The 24,582-nt window shown below is 46.0% G+C and overlaps 1 protein-coding gene across 3 annotated transcripts; it reads left to right on the top strand.

The window, feature by feature from the left end:
• Window positions 1-1,451: 1,451 nt before the first annotated feature.
• Window positions 1,452-22,653, top strand: C8H6orf118 (chromosome 8 C6orf118 homolog). 3 transcript variants are annotated; one of them, XM_069599316.1, is made up of 10 exons: window positions 1,452-1,512; window positions 6,240-6,910; window positions 7,856-7,978; window positions 11,138-11,197; window positions 12,600-12,724; window positions 13,668-13,726; window positions 17,260-17,441; window positions 19,905-19,958; window positions 20,491-20,552; window positions 22,156-22,653. In XM_069599316.1, exons 1-10 carry the CDS (start codon window positions 1,488-1,490, stop codon window positions 22,211-22,213), a joined length of 1,419 nt encoding a protein of 472 aa, XP_069455417.1. In that variant the 5' UTR covers window positions 1,452-1,487; the 3' UTR covers window positions 22,214-22,653. The 3 variants fall into 3 exon arrangements, with proteins under 3 accessions (XP_069455417.1, XP_069455418.1, XP_069455419.1); XM_069599317.1 differs by lacking the exon at window positions 11,138-11,197 and having other exon boundaries at window positions 1,467-1,512; XM_069599318.1 differs by lacking the exons at window positions 19,905-19,958; window positions 20,491-20,552; window positions 22,156-22,653 and adding an exon at window positions 17,581-17,695 and having other exon boundaries at window positions 1,467-1,512.
• The last annotated feature ends 1,929 nt before the right edge of the window (window positions 22,654-24,582 follow it).

Below are 24,582 nucleotides of genomic sequence, written 5' to 3'. Positions count from 1 at the left end.
CTGTTACTTCCTGACTTGCATACAGGTTTCTCAAGAGGCAGGTCAGGTGGTCTGGTATTCCCATCTCTTGAAGAATATTTCAGTTTATTGTGATCCATACAGTCAAAGGCTTTGGCATAGTCAATAAAGCAGAAATAGATGTTTTTCTGGAACTCTCTTGCTTTTTCCATGATCCAGCGGATGTTGGCAATTTGATCTCTGGTTCCTCTGCCTTTTCTTGATGCTAACACATCCCATTGCCTGAAGCTTGCCATTCTAGAGCAAGTTTGCAAGGGTTGAAGTGAAGTGAAGTGAAGTTACTCAGTTGTGTCCTACTCTTTGCGACCCCATGGACTGTAGCCCACCAGGCTCCTCTGTCCATGGGATTCTCCAGGCAAGAATACTGGAGTGGGTGGCCGTTTCCCTCTCCAGGAGATCTTACTGACCCAGGGATCGAAGCCGGGTCTCCCACGTTGCAGGCAGACCCTTTGATGTCTGAGCCACCAGCAAAGTCTTGCAAGGGTTGAACAGTCTTTTTACTTTGATTCCTCACCTCCTCCCATTTCTAATCCGTAAAAGAACCTGGCATCCAGGCCCCAGCAAGATGGTTGTGTTGAGGCTCCAGATTGCAGTGCTCTTAGTCAACCGGCTCCTGAAAAAAGTCCCTTCCCTGTCTTCACACCTCGTGTGAAGACTTATTGACCTAGCTTGCCGGGAGCAGAGTGAGTTTGGACTCGGTAACACCCTGAGTGTTTCACAAGCACTGACTTCATCCTGACTTCATCCTGTGAGGTCGGTATTGTCGCCTTTCTCGCCTGGAGCCTGAGAGTAGTAAGTTCTGCTCAGTCACCTCCCCTGAGCCTGGAAGCTAGTATTCCACGGCACTGAATTGTCTCTGGTGCAAGACATTAAAATACAACACAGTTTTCAAAGATGCAAATCTTAGTGGCCTTTAGCTTTTCCTCCCTTGCTTCTGCGATAGCCTGAGGAAAAAGCACAGACTCTGTGCGAGACTTGAATTTGCAGCATTCTCCTCCGTGATACTGTTCTCAGGCAGCTCACTTTACCTCCCCTCATCTCAATTCCCCACGAGGAATTTCGTGGATAAAACAGTAAATGACTAAATGCTCATCTCGAGACTGGCACCTACTCTGCACTAGAACTCCAAGCATCGTCGAGAGGGTCGTGCACTCTGTCGAAGATGCCCAACCCGAGGCCACTAAGCTTTGGCTCCCTTGGCTTTGGAAAGGAGTTAGAGCATGCAGAGGTATTTTGAATTTTTTCAAATCACATAAAGGGTTTTCTTTTAAAAGGGAAAACAGGCAAGCAAGTCTGGTACTCCCTGTTCAAGAAGGCCAGAGGCATAAGAGAGGTTCAAAGGAGAGATCCCTTGGCTGAGACTGTGCCGCGGTTGCCTGGCAACAGAGGAGCCCCGGAGGAGGGGCTTGGAATGTTTGTCTGTTTCCAGAGCAACTCCCAGCCTCAGCAGCTGCAGGTGGAAGGTGGCAATGGCTGAGGACCCAGAGCCTGAATGTAAGTAGATGCTGACCGTTTTGTGTTTGGTGTTTGATGTTTGTTGGATGTTTGCCTAGGAACTAACTTCTCTAACCCAGTGTGGAAAATGAAAACCTTTCTGGAGGTGCAACTCAGCTCCTGGGGTCACTGGGATTTAGGACTGGATTTAGGAATCAGAGCCTTTTCAGAAGATCCAGTAATAAAAGGCAGAAAATGAGGTTGGATGTGTGTGTGTATGTGTGTGTCCTCTGGGAGGAGGAGAAATAGGAGGAAATTTCTAGACACTGTTTCTATGTTCTTTTTTTTTTTTAAAGATGACACATTTAGAGACATTTTCTTTGGCACATGGTCCTTCTAGAGTCCTCAGTAAACAGCCACACGCCGCAGAACATGCACACCACTGCATACAGAGTGCTTCCCTGTCTCTGACTTAGTTTCCTATCTCTGGAGGCTGGATTATTGTGATTTTGCAAATGGGGCAGGAGGGTCTCATCTGGGTCTTTGAACTCTGAAGCTCTTGCTTTCTCACCACACAGAGTGCCTGAAAGCATTGGTGAGTCAGATGAACTGGGGCAGAGAGAAAACTCTGGTTGAAAAATTTGTTAGTTTAAATCTAGCCCAAAAAAACCTATTGCTGTGTCTTCCTTATCAGCATCTATTCAGAAGTTGATTTGGTTTTACTTAAAGCAAATTTATTCTCTGATCATTTTGTAGAGAAGCAAATATTCCATGAATCCTTTCAGATTTTTTTTTCTTTTCCTGCTTGTCAGGTTGACATGGCAGGATAAGCAAATCACAGTGTTTCCAGTTTAAAATTCTCCAGAGTTTTTCATGGCTGACTTGGGAGCCCTTGTCCTTATCACAGGATCTTGGCAGAGAGAAATGGAATCTGGATTCTTCAGGTCTAGTGAAGCAAGTCTTTCAGCAAACTAAGGAAAACAAATTGTAAGCTGGAATGACTTGCTAACTAATTTGCTGGTGACTCCAAATCCTTTTTTTGGAATAGAATCAACAAAGAAAAACACAACAATTAAGTCACCTCCTCTCATTTTCCAAACAGAGTTGGTCTAATACACGTGATGGTGAATTTTATGTGTCAGTTTATGTGGGCACTGTCTTGTACATTTGGTCAAGCTTCCTGGATATTCCTGTTGAGGTGTTTTTGGATGAGATGAACATTTAAATAAGAAGCCTTGAGTAAGACAGATTCCCCTCCATAGTGTGGGTGGGTCAACTCTAATAACTGAAGATCTTAAAGGAAAAAGACTGACCTCCCACTAGCAGGAGAAAATCCTCCAGTAGAAGGCATTTGGATGAACTCTGTCTTCAGCCTGCTATCCATCCTGCAGATTTTGGACTCTCCTTTTTTTTTTTTGCATAATTGTGTGAGTCAATTCCTTATAATAAACCTCTATCCTAGACTACCTTACCTGTATTCTTAGAAATCTGCATTCAGGTCCAGAAGCAACAGTTAGAACTGGACATGGAACAACTGACTGGTTCCAAGCTAGGAAAGGAGTATATTAAGGCTACATATTGTCACCTTGTTTATGTAACTTATATGCAAAGTACATCATGTGAATTGCCAGGCTGGATGAAGGACAAGCTGGAATCAAGACTGCTGGGAAAAATATCAACAAACTCAGATATACAGATGATACCACTCTAATGAGAGAAAGTGAAGAGGAACTAAGGAGTCTCTTGATAAAGGTGAAAGAAGAGAGTGAAAAGCTGGCTTGAAACATTCAAAGAACAAAGATCATGGCATCTGGTCCAATCACTTCATGGAAAATAGATGGGGAAAAAAGTGGAAACCGTGATAGACTTTATTTCTTAGGCTCCAGAATCACTGCAGATGGTGACTGCATCCATGAAATTAAAAGATGCTTGCTCCTTGGAAGGAAACCTATTACAAACCTAGACTGCATATTAAAAAGCAGATACATCATTTTGCTGACAAAGGTCTGTACAATCAAAGTGATGGTTTTTCCATAGTCATGTATGGACGTGAGAGTTGGACCATAAAGAAGAAATGATGCTTTGAGTTGTGATGTTGGCGCAGACTCTTGAGAGCCCCTTGGACTGCAAGGAGATCCAACCAGTCAATCTTAAATTAAATCAACCTTGAATATTCACTGGAAGGACTGATGCTGAAGTTGGAGCCCCAATACTTTGGCCACCTGATGAGAAGAACTGACTCATTGGAAAAGGCCCTCATGCTGGGGGAGATTGAAGATAGGAGGAGAAGGGGACGGCAGAGGATGAGATGGTTGGATGGCATCACCGACTCATTGGACAACAGTTTGAGCAGACTGTGGGAGACACGGAAGGCTGTGGAAGCCTGCAGTCCATGAGATTGCAATGAGTTGGGCACAACCGAGTGACTGAGCAGCAACATATTCATCCTTCTGGGTCTGTTTCCCTGGAGAAACCCAACTAATGTGATGTTTTTTCAGTGCTTTCTTTATGTGTTGGTGCCTTTGATGAATTAGAATGATTATCAATTAAGATATCTCTTAACTGAAAACTTGTTTTGAAAATCTGTTTAATTAATATTTTAAAATTTCTTAACTGCTTTCTTTGAAGTACTAATTTATTTAATACGGAAATTCTCAACGATCCCACTGCTCCAAGATCCAGCTACACAGGAGGGACAGGCTGATTCCTTTCCACCCCGGGCCCTGCCCCGTGCTGCCCCCTGCTGCCCCCTGCCCAGCACGGACCCCGGGAGTGAACTCGAAGAGGGCGCTCCCTGGTTGAATCGTGTCCCCTGGCACTGGTGACCTCATGGCAGGGAGTGTGTCAGGTGGGCCTGACCTAATCACATGAAGTCAGGGACTGGGCAGGGTCAGAGGTCAAGTGCACGGGGAATATGTGGAGTGCCCTTGCTGACTGGCTCAGGGATGGAGGCCATGTGACCGGGAAGGTGGGCAGCCCCAGGAGCCAGGAAGGATCCCCACCAGCAGCCACCAAGGGGGGTTGGGGACCTCTATCCCACAGCTACAGGGAGGTGGATCCTGTCCCAACAGGACAGAGCCCAGGACAGATTTCCCCAAGGAGTCCAGGAGCCAGCCAGGCCTGATCCTGACGTGCCAGTTGTGATCCCAGTGTGGAGAGCCAGCCCGCAGCCTGAGGTGCCGCCACGGGGCAGGGGGCCCACGCGGGTGTGAGGCCTCTGGACCCTGGGCTTCTCAGCGCGAGTCGCCATCACCCTTCACCCCCTTGTGCTCTCAGCCCTTCCCTCTAAGGTGACAATGCGGGGGTCGGGGACACGTCCTGTACTTGGTCTTGGCCAGAGCAGGGGGCGTGGGTCCCGGGGGGGGCCCTGCCTGGTCCCCTTGGCTCGGGACAAGGGAAGAATGACAGGTGGGGTGGAAAAGCCGAATTCAGAAGTCACGCCGGCACGCGTCGGGTGGGAGGACCCGAGCTGGTCACCCACTGCCCTCGGCCTCCGTGGAACAGAAGGGGCCTCCTTCCAGACGGGTTGGCCGTGTGGACCGAGGACGGCAGCGGGGGTGGACATGGGCAAAGCCTCGGCCTCCGGGAGCTCACGATGGACCCTCGAGGGTCCAGATGGGCCTGGTCCGATGCCCTGTGGCAGGGCCCCTCCAGCTCCGGGGACAAGGCAGGGCGCAGACAGCGTGGCGTCTGCCAGGCCATGCCTCGGGTCAGCGCCGGCCGGGAGGAAGCCCCTCCCGCTCCTCTGTGGGCTCTGGGCGCTCACGTCCTCCCGGAAGCCCTTAGGCGGTGTTCCCTGCACTGCAGTCCTTTGATGACGCAGGCAGCATTTAGGGAACGTCCCCTCCTTGCCAGGTGCCTCTCTGCCAAAAGCGATTCTATCTGGTTGTCAATTAGCCTTACTGAGTAGGACAAGTCTCCTAATTTTGCTGAAGAAACTGCTTCAGAGAGATGATGTAAGATCTCTGGACTCATGTAGTAGGAAACTGACTCAAAAAGCTCACTTTTCCCATCATCTTCTGTCCTGGGCCAAATGTCCAAATGGACCCTTACTTCTGGGATCCTTTGTGAAGGGAGCTGGGGTCCCCATCAACACGCCCCCAGATTTCACTCTGTGGGTCATCGTCTTCCTCTGAGTGGGGAAGGGAGGGGGCCAAGTGACCGACTCATTTTTTTTTTTTAACCATGTAACAAAACCTTTATCAGCATTTTGGACAGGTTCAGCTGTTACTGAAAATGGTAACTTCTAAACTTCAGTTGGGGTAAATGGCTAGAGTGCAGAATGATGCCGTCGTTGGGCGTTGTGAATGGAAGACTGAACAGCCGCCCCTCAGACGGAGGACGAGCTGCCGGTCCGCTCCCCCCGGATGCTGTAATCAGCAGAGTGCGGCCGTCTTCCGGCAGCTTGCCAGCAAAGATGAGCCTCTCCTGGCCGGGGGGCATGCCTTCCTTATCCAGGATCTTGATAGAACACCACAGAATTCTGCAATGCAATTATCCTTCAATTTAAAAATAAATAAATTAAAATTAAAAATGGATTCCCTGTTGGAGCCAAGTCCCTGCTTCCTCCTTCTCGGCTCTGCACATCCCGGCTCGCTGATGGGAACTGCCCATCACATGCCCTTACCCAGCCCTCCTCTGCAGCCGGGCTGGCCTGCCCTCCTTCCTTTCCGTGGGCTCCTGCCCTGGGAATGGTAGTCTCCAGCTCAGCAGGCGCACAGGCCCTGCTATGGCCTCAGTGGGGAACTAGAGTGGTACTTACTGGTCTTCTTGTCTTTCCTGACCAGCTTACCTGAGGTGGAAGCACTGTGAGACGCCAGGTGTTAAGACCCTCTGCAATCTGCGGACGCTTCTGAACCAACTGCAGAAAGACCACAGACATGACGTCTACATGTACATGTCCGGACACCTGAACCCCAGCAAGCTCTACAGGCCCCCGGAGACCATTCTGTATCACTGGCCCAATGCCAACAGGCCCCGGGAGGCAAAAGCCTTTGGAGCGGAAAGGCTATCTGATAAGGTCAAGAAGATGAAAGACGCTTTGGCTCATTTTACCATCAACACAGCGGTGGGCCCGAGTGACGCTGAGAACACACCACTCTTCCGGTATCTGAACCCTCCTGCACAGGCCTCCCAGGCTTCGCAGGAGGACGTGAGTCCTAAGGCAGGGTTGAGAGAGGCGGGTTCTCCTGAACGGCCAAAGCGAGAGGAGCTGAGATTGCCGGACATGAAGGTTCTGAAGTACAAGGAGGTGAGGTCCAGCCGTGAGTGTGTGACATCCCCGCCGGGCAGGGACGAGTTCCAGTATGTCAGCTCGCACTTGGCCGCCGTAACAAAAGCAGACAGCTACAGAAAGTTCTTGAGCTTCCAGAAGCAAGTGCTGGCCAAGCAGGACCTCTTGATGAGGGACTTCACTGGGAGCCAGGCAGCGAGGTGCCATGAGAAGAAGCTGGAGCAGGTAAGGAGGGCAGTTCTGTGATGCTATGGGGACCCCCGCCGGGTGCAGGAGTCTCAAGACTGTGGGCAGGGACCCAGCCTCCGAGGCCGCACTGATACTTGCAGGTGGGACAGCACAGGGCTGCCAGTGGCTGAGAATATCCCACCTGGTGCAGATGAGACAGCTGTTTAGTCACTGAGTCCCGCCTGACTCTTGCGACCCTAGGGACTATAGCCCACCCGGCTCCTCTGTCCATGGGATTCTCCAGGCCAGAAGACTGGAGTGGGTTGCCATTTCTTTCTCCACGGAGGTCTTCCCAACTCAGGGATCGAACCTCAGTCTCCTGAATTGCAGGTGGAAATGCTGAGCCACCTGGGAAGCCCAGATGATAACGCTTAGGTGCAAGAGCAGAAGTTTGGAAACTGGTGCCTTGGAGGTGCTTTCATAATGGAAAGCTGTGGCTGCTACACTGAAGGAAATGCCCCTGGGGCAGCAGAAACAGCTGAGACAAGGTTTGCCTGAGTCGTCAGGAAAGAATGCAAAGGGAGGGTGAGGAGAGAGTTGAGGATGCAGGTAAAGTCTGCGTAGGAGTCTCTCCATCTGCAGAAGGAGGTTAGGCATCATGGGATGCACTACGGAGAGCTTAGAGTGGTACTTAGTGGAGGACCTGGTGTTGGAAGGGTGAAGATGCAGCAAAGAGTTATCATATGAAATAACCAAACCTTGATGAGAGCTTTGGGTGAGAGGACTGGTGGAAAGAGAAGGACCTTGGAAACACTGTGGAGGCGGAGAGGCACTGTTCGTTCCCTTGACTCACAGGTTGCAAGGGAATAAATGAAGTCAGGCGATCGTAGAGCCTCAGCACCAGGTGGTTGGCTACCCAGCTGACAGAATGCCCCACCCGAGAAACTAATCAGAAAGGAAACTGAAGTCTTCCTGAAGCACGGTGGTTCTCTTTTCCTCCAGGAGCTCCAGAAAATATGTGTCTGTGACCCTGAAGAGTTCAACAGACTCCAGGTCTTTGGAGAAGTCTTTGAAGATATTTGCAAAAGTTCTTTGATATTTGGTGATATCCTGAAAGAAATTAAGGTAATAGAAACACACATGTCCCACGTAACAGCTGAGAGCTGTGCATGAGTTTTGCGCACATGAGCTCAGGCCACGCAGAAATCCTGCCGAGTTTCATGGTGTCCATTCTACAAAGGAGAATCATTCATGGAGAGTCAAAGGAACCTGTGTGCAGCCACATGAGTCTTAAGTGGGCCGTGTGAGAAAAACACCCAGCTAGCTCACTTTTGAAGCCCATGTTTTTCTACTAAAGCTTCCTAATTATAATATAAACTCTTATCAACTGCACATAAATGTACACAGAAACTTCTAAAGCTATCCATACGTACTTTTAAATGCATCTGGATGGAGTTTTAAGTTTGTTGTCATTTCCTGCTGAAAGTGACCATCATATCAGAGCTGAGTTGGAATCAGGTTGCTTGAAGGGTCTGCTATTGTCCATTTCCAAATGTAAGCAAGGCGTAAAAGCTGGATATGGTGACCTGTCTCCATCCCTGGAGCATTCATCTCTAGGAAGTTTGTTGTACTTGTTCAGTTGCTCAGTCATGTCCGATTCTTTGCGACCCCATGGACCCCATGCCAGGCTTCCTGTCCTCCACCAGCTCCTGGAGCTTGCTCAAACTTATGTCCACTGAGTTGGTGATTCCATCCAACCATCTCATCCTCTGTCATCCCTTTCTCCTCCTGCGTTCAATCTTTCCCATCATCAGGGTCTTTTCCAAGGAGTCAGCTCTTCCCATCAGGTGGCCAAAGTATTGGAGTTTCAGTTCCAGCATCAGCTCTTCCAATGAATACTCAGGACTGATTTCCTTTAGGATGGACTGGTTTGATCTCCTTGCTGTCCAAGGGTGGCTCAAGAATCTTCACCAGCATCACAGTTCAAAAGCATCAATTCTTTGGTGCTCAGCTTTCTCTATGGTCCAACTCTCACATGCATACATGGTTACTGGTAAAACCATAGCTTTGATTATACGGATCTTTGTCAGCAAAGTAATGTCTCTGCTTTTTAATACACTGTCTAGTTTTGTTGCGTCTTTTCTTCCAAGGAGCAAGTGTCTTTTAATTTCATGGCTGCAGCCACCATTTGCAGTGATTTGGGAGCCCAGGAAAATAAAGTCTGTCACTGTTTCCATTGTTTCCCCATCTATTTGCCATGAAGTGATGGGACCAGATGCCCTGATCTTTGTTTTTTTGAATGTTCAATTTTAAGCTAGCTTTTTTGCTCTCCTCTTTCACCTTCATCAGGAGGCTCTTTAGTTCCTCTTCGCTTTCTGCCATAAGGGTAGTGTCATATGCATATCTGAGGTTATTGATATTTCTTGCAGCAAACTTGATTCCAGCTTGAGCTTCATCCATTGTGGCATTTCACATGATGTATCCTGCATATAAGTTAAACAAGCAGGGTGACAATATACAGCCTTGATGCACTCCTTTTCCAACTTGGAAAAAAGTCCATTATTCCATGTCTGGTTCTAACTGTGGCCCCCTGACCTGCACACAGGTTTCTCAGGAGGCAGGTCAGGTGGTCTGGCATTCCCATTTCTTTAAGAATTTTCTACAGTTTGTTGTGATCCACACAGTCAAAGGCTTTAGCATATTCAATAAAGCAGAAGTAGATATTTTTCTGGAATTCCTTTGCTTTTTCTATGATCCAGCAGATGTTGGCAAGTTGAACTCTGGTTCCTCTGTCTTTTCTAAGTCCCGCTTGAACATCTGAAAGTTCTTGGTTCACATATTGTTGAAGCCCGGCTTGGAGAATTTTGAGCATTTCTTTGCTAGCATGTGAGATGAGTGCAATTGTGCGGTAGTGTGAGCATTCTTTGGTATTGCCTTTCTTTGGGATTGGAATGAAAACTGACATTTTCCAGTCCTGTGGCCACTGCTGAGTTTTCCAAATTTGCTGGCATATTGAGTGCAGCACTTTCACAGCATCATCTTTTAGGATTTGAAATAGCTCAGCTGGAATTTCATCACCTCCACTAGCTTTGTTCGTAGTGATGCTTCCGAAGGCCCACTTGACTTCACATTCCAGGATGTCTGGCTCTAGGTGGGTGATCACACCATCGTGGTTATCCGGGTCGTGAAGATCTTTTCGGTACAGTTGTTCTGTGTATTCTTGCCACTTCCTTAATATCTTCTGCTTCTCGCAGGTTCAGATCAGTTCAGTTCAGTCGCTCAGTCGTGTGCGACTCTTTGCGACCCCATGAAGTGCAGCACGCCAGGCTTCCCATCCTTCACCATCTCCTGGAGCTTGCTCAAACTCATGTTCATTGAGTCAGTGGTGCCATCCAACCATCTCATCCTCTGTCATCCCCTTCTCCTCCTGCCTTCAATCTTTCCCAACATCAGGGTCTTTTCCAATGAGTGGGTTCTTCGCATCAAGTGGTCAAAAGACTGGAGTTTCAGCTTCAGCATCAGTCCTTCCAATGAACATTCAGGACTGATTTCCTTTAGGATGGACAGGTTGGATCTCCGTGCAGTCCCAGGGACTCTCGAGAGTCTTCTCCAACACCACAGTTCAAAAGCATCCGTTCTTTGGCACTCAAGCTTTCTGCAGGTTGAAGTGAAGAGAAAGTGGCTTAGTGGCAGAAAGTCACGTGTTACACATGTGTCCAGGTGTTTTGTGAGTCCTAATAGTCAATACCGGAGAAGGCAATGGCAACCCACTCCAGTACTCCTGCCCAAAAAATTCCATGGATGGAGTAGCCTGGACAAGACTGAGTGACTTCACTTTCACGTTTCACTTTCCTGCATTGGAGAAGGAAATGGCAACCCACTCCAGTGTTCTTGCCTGGAGAATCCCAGGGATGGGGCAGCCTGGTGGGCTGCCTATCTATGGGGTCGCACATAGTCGGACAAGACTGAATTGATTTAGCAGCAGTTAGCAGCAATAGTCAATACTCAACTGTGCTTTAAAAATGGTGGGATTTTGCACATTTCCGTGCGTGTGTTATTTAATATATTGCAGGAGTGTTGTTATATTTTTAAAATATTCTGAACTGACACTCCTTAGCCAAGTGTCAGTTACAGAGAAAGTTACATTGTGCAGTAATCTCATAACACATTTCCAGTGGATCTTTTTTCTTTCTTTTTCTTTCTCCCTCCCTCCCACCTTCCTTCCTTCTCATTTCCTTCCTTTCTTTCTTTTTTCTTCTCTCTTTCTTTTTTTTTTTCCTATAGGAAGAATATGAACTCTACATACTATTACTTCTGAAGAACCATCCCACAGATCAGTATAAGGTAACATTCAATCGTGCATGTCTTAAATAGAGCCCGTGTCTTCATATTTTCTGAGCTCGGGGAAACAGCCTGAATTTTGGGAGCCCCGTTTGTGCCCACATGATCTAGATCAGCAGGTACTTTTAACAGGCGGGGGCCTTATGTCCGTGAGGACACAGTGACAGACTGGCCCTCTGCCCCGGCGGCAGCGCGGGGCGGCCGGGGAGGCGCGCACGTCTCTTGACTTGGCCGCCACCTCTGGCCGCCGGTTCTCGGCAGCTGCGCAGGCTTGTCCTCTGTGGCCTGCTCTCGTGTGCTCGTTTTGCAGACGTGGCTCTGCCTCTCTGCTCGCTGAGGTCCCCCCACACTGATGGTGCCCCACTTTGTAGGTGGCACCCAGGTCTTTCTAGCGAGTTCCGGATTACAGCGTATCCAGCCAGCGCCCCTCTGGAGGCTGACACTTCCGTGTCTGAGCAGGAAGGTTACTGCTTAAGAGGGGAGGTGACCTTGGATTCTCTGTGACACCTTCCAGGGCTTCTCTCTGGGCTCAGGTCATGCATGTGGATGCTCGGGAAGGAAAATGGGCTGCAGCAATGACATTGTCACGCACACAGCTCAGAGACTGTGGCACTGTCGCTAAGGTGACTGTTGACATTTTCAATAAAGTTTAAAAATCCTGTCTCTTGGGAAGGAGAGTGTCTCACTTTGTCTATGAAACAAACAAAGATCACGGCCTGACAAGGACGGCAGTTCTGACTCAATTGGGAATCACACGCGTTCATTGTTTTCCTTGCCTTGAGCTATTCAGGCTTCAGAAAAAAGATTCTGTCCGGCAAGTGTAAGCAAAGGCTCCAGTTGGGGGTCTACGTTGCTCTTTGCTTTCTGAGGCTGAGTCACTAAGGACCACATCTGCCCGCATCCCCATCAAGCACCAGAATGAAAATGTCCGCAGGCCGGCAGGGCTCCAGATCCTTCTTCCTGGAAACTTGGCAGCCCGTCATCCAATGAGCCCGAGAGTTGTGTTTCACCACATTTGAGAATCATTACTTTGCAGCCATAAATAGCCATTGAGTTAATATTGTTTTCAATACATTTAGAGAAATAATCATGGAGCTGATAATATACTCAGGAAGTGTCTTCTTCAGCGTTTTCTCTCCCCACACAAACCAGCAATGAAATTCCCCACCACTTTCTAATTTCTTAGGAAAATAAAGACTCAAAATTATATATATATAACACCTTACCCAGACCTTTACCTGACAACTTATCTCTTCTCCAATATTCCCCCGTCACGTTCATCCTCGCCGTTTACCTGTTTTACTTAGCATCTGACCCTGGGCATCTTGAACACACCGTATTAACAGAGAAAATTCTCGCCCTTGTTCTCTGTTTCTCTCACCCACTCTGGCCTTGTCCTGCCCAGTCTTTGCTGACTCAGGTCCAGAGTCTGCAGAAGGGGAAGGTGAAGACGGCGGATGTCGAGCGGGCCAGGGAGGAGCTGAGAGCGCTCGTGACTGCCTTCAGAGAGGCCCTGGACCACAACAACAGGTGGGGAGGGCGGCCAGGGCTGGTCCGTGCTGGGCTACACTACTATTATTGGCCGCATTATTACATTATTGGTCTCAGAGCGTAAAGTGCTCCTTGGAAGAAAAGTTATGACCAACTTAGACAGCGTATTGAAAAGCAGAGACATTACTCTGCCAGCAAAGGTCCGTCTAGTCAAAGCTACGGTTTTTCCAGTAGTTGTGTATGGATGTGAGAGTTGGACCATAAAGAAAGCTGAGAGCCAAAGAATTGATGCTTTTGAACTGTGGTGTTGCAGAAGACTCTTGAGAGTCCCTTGGACTGCAAGGAGATCCAACCTGTCCATCCTAAAGGAGATCAGTCCTCAATATTCACTGGAAGGACTGATGCTGAAGCTGAAACTCCAATACTTTGGCCACCTGATGTGAAGAACTGACTCTTTTGAAAAGACCCTGATGCTGGGAAAGATTGAAGTGGGGAGGAGAAGGGGACGACAGAGGATGAGATGGTTGGATGGCATCACCGACTCAATGGGCATGAGTTTGAGTGAACTCCAGGAGTTGGTGATGGACAGGGAGGCCTGGTGTGAGGCAGTCCATGGGGTCTCAAAGAGTTGGACACATTGAGCAACTGAACTGAACTGAACTGAAGAGTGTAAAATGGCTAGTTTCTTTTCGTCCTTACTTCTTAAGAATTCAAGTCACAAAGGAACATCCATAGACACTAAAAGACCAGCTCCTTTAACTAGTGGCTTAGGCACTCTTGATGAGAAAGTATACTTTAGTTTATTGAACTTGACTAATTCAGCCTCATTGTACCTACATCTTCAAGTCATCTTTTTATTGTTAGAAGCTAAGAGGATCGGTTCTTATTTCTCAGTTTTTAAGTCTGTGATATAAGAGAGAGAAAGGGAGGAAGGCATGAACAGGGTGCTAACGTATCATGGTGTATTTTTACCAAACCGTAGGCTCAGAAGTGAACTGGAGCAGGAGCGTGTACTGCTGGAGGCCGCGAGGAGCTGGGCAGGCAAGTACCCTGGGATCGGTCTTCCGAAGCGAGGCTTGCTGTGACCTCCGCGTGAGGGATCTTCAAGACTGGTTTCCCGCTGGTGGTTCCTGCTGCTAGTTGGAAAAGGCTTTTCAGAGCGGTCATTGTCTTCCCCCTGCCCCCATCAAGTTCTTTAGAAATTCAGTGAGTTTCCATTTTTATCTGAAGTGGTTTAAAGTACTTTAAAGACACAAGGAAGTAGTTGATCTCTTGGAGAGACTTGTCTGGGTGAAGATGTTCATCGCAGGTTCTGTCGCTTCGGACATGTTTGCTTGTCGAGTTGCTGTGATCAGAGACAGCTCATGTGCGTGTCATTTTCCTGGAAGATCTTCATGGGTTTTAGTGAAACTTTGAGTGAATTCAGGACCTTATGTTGAGAGAATGACCAAGATTCTTGAAATTGATTTTAACAACCTTGACACAGTGGTGTAAATATGAGAATCAACTCTGCTGAGGAAGTGTTGAAGAACTAAATGTGTTTATTTTAGAGAAAGTGTCTTGAAATACATAGTGGATTTTAGGGGGGAGCTGTGAATACTCCAGGGCATCCCTGGGGGATGGAAATAGAGGAAGTGTTGCTGTGGCCTGTGGTTTCCAGGGTAACAGTGAGGAGGATGGTCCAGTCTTGTTTTCAGACACTTTGCATCTTTATTCTTGGATCAGAGGAGTCAGCTTTTCTGGACAACGAGGTTCTGTCCAGGTGGGTGCACCCTCTCTTGCAAATGGACTTCAATGTGCGCATCTCAGCACCCTACTCACAAGACTGTTACGTGAACCGCTTTCGTGATACTGCTGCCTGTTCAGTGGAGGCAAGGACAGGGCTTCCCTCGTCATTAAGAGGATCCGACACGATGCAGGAACACAGGGCCTGGTGCCGTGGGGTCACTCTGCCTGTGGGTTCCTCCTGCCATCATTACTCGTGAAGAGGGACACACGGTTTGTGGGAAATTGATGACATTTTGTGAATATTTATGCAGTCAATGAAATAATGGAAATGATCTCAGAACTGGGCACACCATTCACAGCTGGATTCAATGCCCCACACAGGCTCAGGTGACTGTCTGTCTCACTGACCTCTGCAGTTCACCCTGTGGCTTAGTCGGGTGCCGCTCCACTCCAGGCTTGTTACGCACTAACTCACGCAGAATCGCGCTTTCATCTCAGCATCTTTGAGGATGTTCTCACAAGTCTAATGGTCTTGGGTTCTTCGGCAAACTTGGCCTCAAAGGTTCTGACCCCAGAGGATTTCGTTTTCCTTCCCCTGTTCTTTCTGCCCTCCCATGAGCCAGGCCTGTGTGGTTTGCCTGATGGGCATCTTTCAAGGGTTTCTTGTGGCTTGAGTCTCCGGGTGGCCTGGTCTTGTGATTCTTCCAGAGCTCAGAGGTGGGTGGATTCCTTCTCTATCTGCAGTCCTGCTCACTCATTTAATGTTTTAAAAAATGTATTGAAAATAAGAATCCACCTGCAGTGCAGGAGAGGCGGCTTTGGTCCCTGGGTTGGGTAGATCCCTTGGAGGAGGGCATGGCAACCCACTCCAGTACTCTTGCCTGGAGAGTCCCACGGACAGAGGAGCTTGGCGGGCTACAGTCCATGGGGTCGCAAAGAGTGGGGCACGACTGAGCTGACTCAGCACACGCCCACGCGAGATTGCAGGTACTGCACCCCTCTATCTCTGCTGATGCACACTGGGGTTGCTGCATGCCTTCTGTTGTGAACAGTGCTGCAAGGGACGTGTGTTGGCTCCTCTCCAGACAAGTCGCAAGATGAGACTGGAACTCCCTGGTCTTCTGTCTCCTGCTATTTCTTAAAACTGGCCACCATTTTTTAAAATGTAAAACTTTATTGCTAAACGGTAACAGAACAACATGGCAAAGGCTCATAAAAATAATAAGCAGAAAGAAGTTACCAACTTTCTAGGCCTGTAGTAATCTTTTCTTAATATCTGGTCCTAGCTGTTTCTGACACCCGTTCAAACACTGTTAAAGAAACCCGGTATCCTGCCTGCATCCTCCTGGATTCTCTTTCTGAAGATTTCTCATTTCCGAGCCTTCTCCAGCCAAACACATTTTCTGCGGACTTCCCCTGTTTTGATGCCACAGTCTTCCTCTTTAGGTAGACAGATAAGACACAGTCGGGCCATGGTGAGCGGCTTTCTGCGCCTTCTGTGTTCCTTGCTGCCAGATACTTATTTCGGGTGAAAGCTTCAGCTTGGCTCGAGATGGGAATCAGAGGCATTTTCGCTGGCTCTCTCAGAGCTCGCGTAGAAGCTTAAGCACGGCTGCCTCTGCTCCGGCAAGCTTGCTTCTCATGCATCTGCTGGACTAATTCACTCAAGTTTCAAAATACACCTTCACACTTTTCCCTGCTTCCAAATTTGGCAAGTTTGAATGACAGCAGTGACTTGGTGTGTATCAGCAGGTAAGATCACTCTTGCTAATGGCATTTTTCCATTAAAAAAAAAAGAAAAAAAAGCAGCTGTTCTTTCTCAAAGAATTAAGTGTTCCGATTCTTCAGAGCCTACCTGTGCTGAGAACAGAGGATTCTTACCCCTGAGTTATTTTCTGTCTCCATCTCTCGGCTCCTTAAACACCGATCTTTGCTGGAGCTCAGCATGGTTTGGCTCAGTGCACACATCTTTGATTCTAGATCTCTTTCCTGCTAAAACAGCTTTTTCAGGCTTGTGGTCTGTATATGCCACTGCCTACTGCTCATGGCACCTGAGTGTCAACTCAGCAAGTCCAAGGTGAAGGTTTCCTCTCTGAATTTACTGTCCTTGGAAGTTTCAATGAATGGCATCTCCAGACACATGGCGGCTTAAGTTGGGGTACCAGTGGCAGCATCCTCACTCTCTGCCCCTCAGCTACAACATGGCTTGTTGTAAGTGGCCAGGCTGGCTTCAGACCTGTTCACCCAGCTTTGACTGGTTTCTTCCCATGAGCTAGAAGACCTTTTCTGATCTGCCGCCTGCTCCTCGCTAGTGTTCTGATTTTCTGCTTCTCCCCTGGCCCTCAGCGCCCCTACCGTACAGTGTAAATTCCCTCTTCTGGAAGGCGTCAGCTCTGCCCCTCTGCCTGCTTCTCACGCTCTCCCGGTCACCTGACTCCTGTGCGTCCTGCTCTCGCCTTAGTCCCACGCCTGCAGCAAAGTCATCCTTGTGCCTTGCCCATACTGGCTAGGTACTCGATAAAGACTCATGGAGGATATAAATGAGTTACAAGAGCAACACCCCATTCTTGGGTCTGATCATTTATTTCCCTTTTATTTCAGTTGCTATCCTTGCTTTTACTGTTTATATTTTTAATAGGAAAAGATAGAAAAATATATATGTACACTAAGGCAGTGAAACATATATACTTAAATTGGCTCATAATCTTTATTGACGTGATTGAAGTTTGAATTACATTATATTTTATAACTATATACAATGTGCTTTATATTGTTAATACATAATGTTACTAATAAGAATTAAGGCATTAAACACAGAATATGTTGTTTTTAAAAAAATATTCCAGAATCACCTGAGAAAAAGGTCATGAAGGAGGAGAACCTTACTCTTATTGAGAAGGTTGAAAAAAAGAGGTGTGAAGTACTTCATAAATGGGATGAGATTCAAGCTCTTGAAAGACTAATTAAAACAGGCTTTGTTCATACTGGAATACTGCAAATCACTGAAAGTAAGATCAAGAGCTTAGAGGTATGCAAATTGATTTTTTCAGTGTCTATCTTGTTATTTTGCTAGAAGACCTTGGCAAACATATGAAGTGATTTGACTTTCAATAGAGGCAAAATGTAACACTTGGGCTAAACATATTCTCATTTCAACCACTTTGTAGCAAATGATGAGAATGATTAAGAGAAGTAGCTAAACTAGGTCTTCCCAGGTGGCGCTAGCTGTAGAGAACCTGCCTGCCAACGCAGGAGACATAGATCCCCTTGGGTCGACCAGATCCCCTGGAAGAAGACATGGCAACCCCCTCCAGTACTCTTGCCTGGAGAATCCCATGGACAGAGGAGCCTGGAGGGCTACAGTCCATGGGGTTGCGAAGAGTCAGACACGACTGAGCGACTGAGCCTGTATGTGTGCATAGCTGAAACAACAAGTAAAGGTGAAAAAAATCTGTAGAGCTCTATTAAGGGTCAGACTGAATCTCTTTCAGCCCAATTGACATCTCTTAGAAATTAGCAATTTTATATGGAAAACGCTTGTCGTAAAGATAATGACCGACATCATTTAATGGCCAGTGTTTGCTAAGTAGTTTAATCTGAAGCCTAGAGAAGCTAAATGACCCACCCAATATGGCACGAGTCAGAGGTGGCAAAGCTGGGATTCAGCTTAATTCTTCTGGGGCCCAAAGTCCTTATAATTTCTATTGAGCCACATTGACCCCATGGTTATGTGTACAATTAGTTGCACATTATGCTAGAAGATAGGATTAGTTGCTGCCATTGAGGACCTGCTGTATTAGACTTGAACAACTGTTGCTAACCATTTTCTTGATAACAATAAAATTATGATCTTGTCATGATCTTGATATACATAAATTATTATGTGTATTATGATCTAATGTTTTGAAATGCTATGATGGCCTACTTCTTAGGTTATAACCTATTTTTAATTGCGCAAAATCTTAATATAACTTCTACTTATAGAGTTTGTAAGGCATATGTGATTATCCTTTTTTCTCCTGGTTATAGAGTTTCGTATATTTTCCCAACCCTACTTTATTTTTAAAGCCTAATTATAGGAAGGTGGTGGTGGTCCAAACTTGCTTTGGATTCTCTTGTCTCTCTTTGAAAATAATCTGGTCAGATTTCTTTCTGTGTTTTCACTGAGAGTCTGCCCCCATTTTTTAAACTTAATAATGTCCTAAAAAGAAACACTATTTTATAATTGAATGTGTAAACAGCAAAAACCAGTTACAACTTTATGTGTTCTGAGCACACTATAATGCAAAATTGTGTAAACTTCGCTTTCAAAATGGAAACCTCTTTTAAACCTGGGAAATAGAAGATTCTATATAAGGATTCCATATCAATAATTTATATTACTTTAAATATTTGTTATTTATATTTGGCTCCTTAATTCAAATACTGAAGGATATAATAGAAATGCATTTATTATCCTATTAGATAACTGATTTCTGGGTCTGGATTTGAAATGTTATTTCTAACCAGAAGAAAAAATAACTAAATGTATCACAGGTTTATGATGCACAGATATTGCTGTAAATAATACAAAAATACTATTTCATTTAATTCCAAACAACCCCAAAAGATAGATGCATTTATTAACCCCCTTTTTCATATGGGGAAACCAAGGCACACATATGCTCAGTAACTTGATCAAGCTTACAGTGAGCAAGTGGTAGAGTTAGGATGCAAAGTCAGCCCAACTCCCTAAGCCTCTTGATATGCTGATAATCGCAAATGCTTTCCATTATGATGCGTCTCTGGAGGAGCAAACCTTTTCATCCCTTCCTCATCATCATTTTGTTCACAATTATCTTGAATATTCTCATTTATAATATTAACTAATTTTTCAGTTTCAGTAGTAAATACTCTTGGTTTTTCTATTGTGCTTCTAATGAATTTATAGATTCATTTGGGGAGAAATGACAGCTTTACAATATTAACACTCCATCTAGGATCACTTTATATTTCTTTTAATGCATTGGTCTTAAAGATTTTTTGTCACTTTTGTTTCGTGACTTTTTGGTATCTGTTGCTATTGTGAATGGAAACCTCCCCAAAATTTTTTTCTTAACTTTACAGTTTACAATCAGTGATGTCCATATATACATGACTTATTGATATTTGTATTTTTATATTGTATCCAGCTATCTTTAAAAATTCCATTATTAGTTCCAAAAATATTTGGAATGCACCTACTTTGGCACTCCCCTAAAACTCCCTAGTGTTTGCAACATCAAGCTCCACCTCCTCCGCTTTCTGACCAGAGGGCCAGGGTTTTCCTCTCTCACTGCCCAGCCTTCAAGTCATGCTTTGTGTGTCCATTGTTTCTGAGTCGTGTGCTATTGGATACTTTTAAATTAAAGTAATAGCATTCACAGAATACTTTTTGTTCCATAAATGGTGAAAAATACTTAACAAATATTGTTAACCACTTGTCTTTCTTTTAAAACCATTTTTCCTTTAGACTGAAACTATAAAGTTGGAAACAGCAAATAAAATTTTAGTGAAGAAAATTCAAGTAAGTTTTTAGAGTCTGCTTCTCAATAGAAATATTTCTGCTAGTGCCTTCTTGTGCTATGTGATAAATCAAGTATGGAAGTGTATGCATAATCCTTGTAAACGGTGGCGTTCTCTCATGGCAGGAATGTCTCACTATGCGGACCTTAGCTTAAACCTGGACAGGTGTAAGCTAATACATTAATGAAAATGTTCTACCTTTAATAGTTGAATGTGTCCTTCAGAATCGACCATTTCTCTCACCCACCACTCGTAATAAAGAATTATCATGAGCTTATGAAGGCCACGGCTCCCTTCATGCCTCTCATGATAGCCCTCCAACATGCACGGTAACAATTTGCGGCTTAATAGGTTGCAGTGCCACCTTGATTACCCACGTGCACCTCTCTGCATTATATTTGCCATCAATTAGCATGCTATGCCTGATTCTAGACGCGGTAATGTATTTGGATGCAATTGGCAACATTGCTGATGTTACGCCCGGCCAGTACCATGCTGTTGCATGTGACCAAGTGATTTTTAATTCTTGGCAGTTTGTTGTGAACTACGTGAAGCAGGTCATGTGGAAGAGCAAGCTGAGAGAGGGCGAGCAGCAGTGAGTATCGGAGCGCCGGCGGAGCAGCGGCCATGAGCTGGTGCTGGAGCCACAACAAGCAGATGACCTAGGCAGTGCTTTTTGTCCAGGACCTTTTGTCCATTACAAGCAGATGACCTGACATCCATTTACAAGTAGATGACCCGGGCAATATTTCTGAAGTCTTTGGGTTCCTGAGTGTTAACTTCACACACATTATATATGCTACATCTTTTCCTTTGCTTAAGAATGCTTGATCCAAGGTTTAAATTTCCATCATATATATTATTTAGCAATATAGAAATATAGGTTTTTTTTTGGAAAAAGCTGAAGAGTTGAAGGTGGTTCCTCAAAGGGAAGGATCAGGAAAGCGGGGAAGTGTGTGGCTGTGGGTGGCTTTCTTTTCTCAAATTGCATGCCTTTAGTGATACTAAATACATGATAAATTTTCATGTAGCTGGTACATGAAAAAACCTATACATATATTAGTCTGAAAGATTTAATTTAAAAATCAAATGCTGACTATTATTATCTCTTATATAAGTTTAGATTTTACAGAGTTAACTTGCTCTGAGTTGACGCCATCATTCAGCCCTTGGGATTTGAGACGGCTGGAAAAACCACTGAAAGTTTAAATATGGGAAAAGCTTATTGCATCAACAAGTAAAAAGACATTTAGTTGGTGGTGGTACATGTTCAGTGGAATCGAGGAGCCGGGGCTCTTTTCCTTCCCTGCTGCCCTTGGGTGGTGGCCTCAGGGTGGCCACAAGGCTGTTGTTAGGCACTGGGTCCCTGTCCCAGGGGGAAGGAAGTGGGGAACCGCAGGACAACTGGCATCCCACGGGTGAGTCTGTTCCATTGGATTTAGGTAGGAAAGCCCACCACAGGGACTTCCACTGTATCTCATTGGGCACCAAGGTGACTCTTAGCTGCAAAAGAGTCAGAAAATGGGCCATCAGACTTGCCAGCTTACATGTTAAAGAAAGGAGAAACGGCGTCAGGCTGGGTGCTGGTTGAACCACGCAGGGAGATCAGGTTCTGGGAGGCCTTGCATTATGTTGCGTGTTCTCAATGGAAAAGAACATGGAAATGCAAACACAACCTTTGGAAGGATCCTCCAGAGCTTTGTGAATGAGAATGAACTCACCTGATACCATGGCTCAGACGGTAAAGAATCCACCTGCAATGTGGGAGACCTGGGTTTGATCACTGGGTTGGGAAGTTCCTATGGAGGAGGGCATGGCAACCCACTCCAATATTCTTGCCTGGAGAATCCCCATGGACAGAGGAGCCTGGCGGACTATACTCCATCGAGTCACAAAGAATCGGGACATGACTGAGTGTCTAAGAGCAGCAGCGTCATTAAGGTAAACCCACCTCTGCGGCATGAACTACTTGGCCTGGAAAGTGTTGCAGAGGCCCAGGCCCACATGCAGAGAAGCTTTGCCACACCCAAGGCCAAACATCTATGACAAATACCCTTTAAAATGGAAGTGGAGCATTGCAAGTCTTACTATGAGTGTTTAAGTAAATGTATTTTAATGGATGTTTGTTTTGAAGTTTTCTTTTATGATTCATGTACTTTTTCTTTAACCTATTGTACTCATCTGTTTTATATTTTAAGGAACCTCTGGGAATTTATTAAAGAATTTGCAAAATTGAAAGAGACCGATATCTCTTAAGTGACTGGAAGAATGGCCTATGAAAATCCACAACCACCATGGACACGCAATGTGGGTGTTTTTAAAGGTATCCGTTAAAGAAGATACATTTCACTTTGTCAGTTTTAATCTCCAATAATGTGAATGCGGTCTTCGTATTCTTCTCAAGATATTGAATTAAATCCATGTATTCACGTGATTCATTTTACTTTGCATGCATGTCCGTAACAATAGTAGCTCTGTTCTGCTTTCATTCAATAACTTTCTTCAGGAAGAAAAATACTTTCAATTATTTGATAGGAATAGGAAATTCAGTACTGCTACAACATAGATTAAACTTATTTCTTACTTGCCAATGCAAGCTTAAGTGTAAACATTTAACAAAATGCAGTAGTTGTGTAATAAATCTCCTTTTAATTAAATCGTCTTTACTGATTGTGAATTATACAGTGTTTCACCAGTGTTGCAAAACTGGCCTGGTTCTTTACACTGCACCTCTTACCTGATTTTGACCTTCACGACAACTGCGTGAGTTGGAGTTTGTGTTTATCCGTGCTTTGCCTGTAATATGGTCTGAGCGCTTAGAGTCAATGCAAGTCCAGTTTCTCATGACAACTGCGTGAGTTGGAGTTTGTGTTTATCCGTGCTTTGCCTATAATACGATCTGAGCGCTTAGAGTCACTGCAAGTCCAGTTTCTCATGACAACTGAGTGAGTTGGAGTTTGTGTTCATCCGTGCTTTGCCTATACTATGGTCTGAGCGCTTAGAGTCAATGCAAGTCCAGTTTCTTTGATTGATCTTTGGCTGTCTTGAAGGTCAAAGGTAAGTGATGAGTATGAACACGAGGGTTTTAATCTTAGCTTAGACGTATCGGGTGACATAGATTTTTTTACATAAAGCGTCAATGTCCAAGTCCCATGTTAGGCTAGAGGAAGCACAGCAGTTGCCCCAAGTTCAAGGTCTCCAGGGTCCAGGTGACGCCAGGAGGGTCCATCAGAGATGCTTCTGGAATGCTGGGCTTTGAAAGAGAATGAGACTCAGACAGAAGCTGGAGTCCTAAAACGGAGGATGCACTCAGCATAAGTTTGAGGTGAGGGAGGAGCAGGTGAATCAGTTGTTTCCTGAAAGTGGCCACTGGGGTCCAGAAGGGGATGGCGGGGTCACGCCAGGGTGAGCCAGGTGTGCTGGTGTTTGTGAATAGAGACAGTGGCCACACTCTGCTTTTAGTACACGTAAACCATGGTCCCCAGGCCCCTTTCTCCTACAGATCACCTGAGAATTAAGCTTCAAGTTCCTGTGCGTTGCTATAGAAAGAGCATCTCAGCCTGTCATATGCCCCACGTGTTCCTGGGAGCAGGAGAAGGCATCTCTCCCGTGTCCCTGAGTGGATTCCCTCCTGGCAGGCACTTTGCCAGGCGCGTGCCTCCCGAGCTCTCCCATCCTCCGCAGCCCACCTGCCGCAGTCCTCAGGAGCGTGTGCTTGCATGGCCAGGGGCAGCTGGGAGGCGCATCTCCACCACACTTCAAACCCTGTGCCACAGAAGCGTCCACACTGGGTGGCTTCCGTGGTTTCACCATGAGAAGTGGTAAAACCTTGTAGGCAAAACATATTCACTGTATTGTCATGAAAGGCAGTATTCTAGGCCACTGTCTGCACATGGGTCTACCTTGCCTGTTGGAAGTGACCCGAATCTTGGTTTTGTCTGTGTAGTTTTAAACCTTTATCTTGACTATAAATATTTATATGGAACGTGCTATCATCCCAAGAAACTCTATCTCCCAAAGATACTCGTGATGCTGACTCAAGGGATGGCCTTCTGGGGCTCTTTCTGTGTGTCTTGCATTTGATGCGGATGTCCATCCATATAGCAAGCTGTGCGCAGGCCTCCCTGGTGGCTCCGTGGTAGAGAATCCGCCTGCCAATGCAGGAGACCCAGGCTGGGTCCCTGGGTCAGGAAGATCCCCCTGGAGAAGGGAATGGCTGCCCACTCCAGTATTCTTGCCTGGGAGATCCCACGGACAGAGAAGCCTGGAGGGCTACAGCCCCTGGGGTTGCCAAGTGTGGGGCATGACCTAGCGAGTAAACAACAAAAACGTTTGTGCACTTGTATTACTAATTAACAATAAATTATAACTATAAGTTAATAGGTGCCTATATAGTTTAGCTTGGAGGAGGAAATGGCAACCCACTCCAGTGTTCTTGCCTGGAGAATCCCAGGGACTGGGGAGCCTGGTGGGCTGCTATCTATAGGGTCGCACAGAGTCGGACACAACTGAAGCAACTTAGCAGCAGCAGCATATAGTTTAACTAAATTAGATCAACTTATAAGAGCTTTGAAATTTGTCATTATTTGACATTATATTAGAATCATCATTTTAAGTAAGAAAAT

Source organism: Ovis canadensis, chromosome 8, assembly GCF_042477335.2.
Source record: "Ovis canadensis isolate MfBH-ARS-UI-01 breed Bighorn chromosome 8, ARS-UI_OviCan_v2, whole genome shotgun sequence".
NCBI classification, from domain to species: Eukaryota; Metazoa; Chordata; class Mammalia; order Artiodactyla; family Bovidae; genus Ovis; species Ovis canadensis.
Note: the sequence above shows the minus strand (reverse complement) of the source record. Positions and strands in the feature narration are given on the sequence as shown.

Bases quoted from the DNA above. Each gene is read 5' to 3' on its own strand.
- C8H6orf118 (XM_069599316.1), top strand. From the start codon at position 1,488: ATGGCTGAGGACCCAGAGCCTGAAT. The intron at 17,442-19,904 runs GTATGCAAATTG...TTTTTCCTTTAG, and splicing joins GTAAGATCAAGAGCTTAGAG to ACTGAAACTATAAAGTTGGA. The intron at 19,959-20,490 runs GTAAGTTTTTAG...AATTCTTGGCAG, and splicing joins TTTTAGTGAAGAAAATTCAA to TTTGTTGTGAACTACGTGAA.